We start from the raw sequence: 5,040 nt of genomic DNA on the forward strand, positions 1-5,040 counted from the left end.
GTCCATAAAATCTTTCAGCATCGAAACTTGAAGCTTGAATTTTTTCTTGAGTTCTTTCAGTTTAAGATATACTGAGCATGTTCTCTGAAAGGTTTCAAGGTCTTTGAACATTTGTTTCTTTTTTCTTAAAATCATTTTATTGAGGGCTCGTACAATTCTTATCACAATCCATACATCAGTTGAATCAGGCATATTTGTACATATGTTGCCTTCATTCTTTTCTAGACATTTACTTTCTATTGAGTCCTTGATATTAGCTCTTTTGTTTCCCCCTTCCTCTCCCTCATAACCCCCTGATAGATTGTGCATTGTTATTAGTTTCATCTCTCACATTGACTGCTGTCTCCCTTCCCCCATGTTTTCTGTTGTTCCTCTCCCTGGAGAGGGGTGTATAGTGATGTGTCGATCATTGTGATCGGTTCCCCCTTTCTCCCTTCCTCTCCCCCTCTTTCCCCTACCCTTCTGCTATAACTATTCCCACTCCTGTTCCTGGATTCTGTGTGTCGTGAGTTCCTATCCCTTTCTTTCTTAAAAAATTCTTTAAATTGTTTTATTAGGGACTTATACAACTCTTATCACAATCCACACATACATCAATTGTGTAAAGCATATTTGTACATTCATTGCCTCATCATTCTCAAAACATTTGCTCTCCACCTAAGCCCCTGGCATCAACTCCTCATTTTTCCCCTCCCTCCCTGCTCCCACCTCCCTCATGAACCCTTGATAATTCATAAATTATTATTTTGTCATATCTTGCTGTGTCTGACGTCTCCCTTCACCTACTTTTCTGTTGTCTGTCCCCCCGGGGAGGAGGTCACATGTAGATTCTTGGTTCCCCCTTTCCAACCTATCCTCCTTCTACCCTCCCAGTGTCGTCACTCACACCACTGGTCCTGAAGGGATCATCCACCCTGGATTCCCTGTGTTTCCAGTTCCTATCTGTACCAGTGTACATCCTCTGGTCTAGCTAGATTTGTAAGGTAGAATTGGGATCATGATAGTGAGGGAGGAAGAAGCATTTAGGAACTAGAGGAAAATTGTATGTTTCATCGTTGCTACATCGCACCCTGACTGGCTCATCTCCCTGAGACACTTCTGTAAGGGGATGTCCAGTGGCCACTTCACACTCCCCACCTCATTCACTATGATAAGATTTTTGTTCTGATGATGCCTGATACCTGATCCCTTCGACACCTCATGATCACACAGGCTGGTGTGCTTCTTCCATGAGGGCTTTGCTGCTTCTGAGCTAGATGGCCACTTGTTTACCTTCAAGCCTTTAAGACACAAGACGCTATATCTTTTGATAGCTGGGCACCATCAGCTTTCTTCGCCACATTTGCTTATGCACCCATTTGTCTTCAGTGATCATATCGTGGAGGTAACCAAACAATGATATGATTTTTTTGTTCTTTGATGCCTGATACCTCATCCCTTCAACACCATGTGATCACACAGGCTGGTGTGCTTCTTCCATGTGGGCTTTGTTGCTTCTGAGCTAGATGGCCACTTGTTTACCTTCAAGCCTTTAAGACCCCAGACGCTATATCTTTTGATAGCTGGGCACCATCAGCTTTCTTCATTTGCTTATTCACCCGCTTTGTCTTCAGTGGTTGTGTCAGGAAGGTGAGCACCATAGAATGCCAATTTAATAGAAGAAAGTATTCTTGCATTGAGGGAGTACTTGAGTGGAGGCCCAATGTCCTTCTGCTACCTTAATACTAAACCTATAAATATAGACTCATAGGTCTATTTCCCCATCCTCATATATAAATATATTTGCATATGTAAATGTCTTTATTTAGACCTCTATATATGCCCTTTGCCTCCTAGCTCTTTCCTCTATTTCCTTTGACTTTCCTCTTGTCCCACTATCATGCTGAGTCTTCATTGAACATTTCATTATAATATTTTTTTTCTCAAGCTGCTCTTTGAAATTTTCTATTCAGCTCTTTGACTTTATCCTTTCTTCTATTTGCTTTAGCTATTCTATGATTAAGAGTATATTTCAGAGTTGCTTTTGATGTCCACTTTGATCTTTCTTTCCTGTCTTTTTAATGATTCACTTTCTTCACGAATGATGGTCTTGATGTCCTCTCACCGTTCATTAGGTCTTCTATTCAATGCATCAGATCTGTTCTTGAGATGGTCTGGAATGTCAGATGAGAGAGGAACTGAGGTCATATTTTGGCTCTCATAGATTTGTTTTAATTTTCTTCAACTTCTACCTGAACTTACATATGAGCAATTTGTGGTCTATTCCACAGTCAGCTCATGACCTGGTTCTAGCTGCTGAATTTTTCTCCATAGTGTCTTCCCACAGATATAGTTATTTTGATTTATGTGTATCTCCTCTGGGGAATTCCATGTTATAGTCAACTTTTGTGTTGTTGAAAAAGGTAGCTATGAACAAGTTGTTGGTTTTGCAAAAGCCTATCATGTGATCTTCAGCTTAATTTCTATTACCAAATCCATATTTTCCAACGACTGTTCTTTCCTCTTTGTATCGAACGTTTACATTCCAACCACCAATGCACCAAGATGCATTCCAATCAGTGCATCTTGATTCCCTGTTTGATCAATTTCAGTCTGAGGAAGTTGGTAGAATTCTTAAGTTTCTTCATCACTAACTTTTGTGGTTGGTGCATAAATCTGATGGTATTGATTGGATTTACCTGGAGACAGATAGAATCCTATCACAGAGAGCATTGTACTTCATGATGGATTTAACAAGATCCTTTCTGACAAAGAATGCCATACCATTCCTCTTGATTGTGTTATTCCTGTCACAGTAGATCACATGATTTTCAAATTCAAAATGGCCAATACCAGTCCATTTCAGCTCATTAATGTCTAGGGTATTGCTCTTTATGAATTTCATTTCATTTTTGACCATTTCCATTTCCCTAAATTCCTACTTCACACATCCCTGATCAGTAGAAGATTTTGGCATCTGTTGCTCCTCACCTTGAGTTGTACCCTATCAGCAAACGAAGATCCCATAGGCTCCACCCCCACAGACTTTACCAGATTCACATCACCATGGTCTACACCCCAAGAAATCAGCTCTTCTTCAATCACATTTTGCTTGTCCTCAAGACCTGAGGGGCCCATAGTCTGGCACTATCTCTGATAGTATGCTGCTTCCTTTGTTCAAGCCAGCAGTTCTTAACCTGTGAGTCACGACCCCTTTGGGGGGGTCGAACGTCTCTTTCACAGGGATCGCCTGACACCAACAGAAAACACATATTTCTGATGGTCTTAGGAACTGAGACACCGCTCCTCTATCCCTCTCCAGCTGGGTCTGCCCCCATGCAGATCCACCCACATACGAGTACCAGGCATGAAGACTTACCCATGCTACACCGTGCTTCAAGACAAAATTTCATTTATTTGTCATTAGAAATAAATATTTCACAATATATAATAACATATTGTTTTGTGATTAACCACTATTCTTTAATTATGTTCAATTTGTAGCAATGAAAATACATCCTGAATATCAGATATTTACATTATGATTCATAATAGTAGCAAAATGACAGTATGAAGTAGCAACAAAACAATTTTATGGTTGGGGGTCACCACAATATGAGGAACTGTATTAAAGGGTCCTGGCATTGGGAAGTTTGAGAATCACTGGTTTAAGCTTTCAGTATCTGACAATGCTTCAATGTTATGCATAGAATTTCAGCGGCTTCTTCCACCGAAGTGGAGACTTCTTCCTTGTCTGTTCTTAGTCTGGAAACTTCAGAAACCTGTTCACGTTGGGTGACCCTCCTGGCATTTGAAATACCAATGACGTAGCTTTTAGAATCACAGCAAACATCAACAAACTGACAGACAAGTGTTGGCAATTTTGTGGCAGTTTCCACGGGAGGCCAGCGGCTCTTTGGCACGTTCCTTGGGCTCTGCTGGCAGACAGCAAGCAGCATGGCCCCTAACCGCCAGTCTTCAAGCCTGCCGCAAATGAAGAAGCCTAAGGTGCAGGAGACCCCGGCCCCCCCCAAGGAAGAAAAAGAACAGCTGGAAGCAATTGAACATATTGATGAGGTACAAAATGAAATAGACAGACTTAATGAACAAGCCAGTGAGGAGATTTTGAAAGCAGAACAGAAATATAACAAACTCTGCCAACCATTCTTTCAGAAGAGGTCAGAATTGATCGCCAAAATCCCAAATTTTGGGGTAACAACATTTGTCAACCATGCGCATGTGTCTGCATTGCTTGAGGATGAAGAGGCTCTGCATTATTTGACCAGAGCTGAAGTGACAGAATTTGAAGATATTAAATCAGGTTACAAAATAGATTTTTATTTTGATGAAAATCCTTACTTTGAAAATAAAGTTCTCTCCAAAGAATTTCATCTGAATGATAGTGGTGATCCATCTTCAAAATCAACTGAAATCAAATGGAAATCTGGAAAGGACTTGACGAAACATTCCAGTCAAACACAGAACAAAGCTAGCAGGAAGGGGCAGCATGACGGACCTGAGAGTGTCTTTACCTGGTTTACCGACCAGTCTGATGCCGGCGCCGATGAATTAGGAGAGGTCATCAAAGATGATATCTGGCCAAATCCATTACAGCACTATTTGGTTCCTGATATGGATGATGAGGAAAGTGAAGGTGAAGAAGATGAAGAAGAAGAAGAAGAAGAAGGGTTTAGAAGATATTGATGAAGAAGGGGATGAAGACGAAGGGGAAGAAGATGAAGATGATGACAAGGGAGAGGAAGGAGAGGAGGATGGAGGAGAGGATGACTAACAGAACACTAATGGATTCCAACCTTTTTAATTTTCTTCAATCCCTGGGAGCAAGTTGCAGTCTTTTTTTGTTTTTGTTTTCTTCCTCTTGTGCTCAATCACCCTGTTCTTGAGGTCTCTTTTCTCTACACCATGGTTCTCAACTTATTTGGGGGTGGAGGGAATAATGCCTTGTGCAGAATACAGTGGAAAAGAACCTCTACCCCCTTGTGTTCAAATTAATTTTTGTCCCTTCCTGTCTCAACAAAAACTATGGAATCAACACACCAC

General features: G+C 41.0%; 1 protein-coding gene across 1 annotated transcript; it reads left to right on the plus strand.

The window, feature by feature from the left end:
* Window positions 1-3,936: 3,936 nt before the first annotated feature.
* Window positions 3,937-4,683, plus strand: LOC142456327 (protein SET-like). The gene has a single exon (XM_075557482.1). The coding sequence runs from the start codon at window positions 3,937-3,939 to the stop codon at window positions 4,681-4,683; it is 747 nt and encodes a 248-aa protein (XP_075413597.1).
* Window positions 4,684-5,040: the final 357 nt, after the last annotated feature.

Source organism: Tenrec ecaudatus, chromosome 9, assembly GCF_050624435.1.
Source record: "Tenrec ecaudatus isolate mTenEca1 chromosome 9, mTenEca1.hap1, whole genome shotgun sequence".
Classification (NCBI taxonomy): domain Eukaryota; kingdom Metazoa; phylum Chordata; class Mammalia; order Afrosoricida; family Tenrecidae; genus Tenrec; species Tenrec ecaudatus.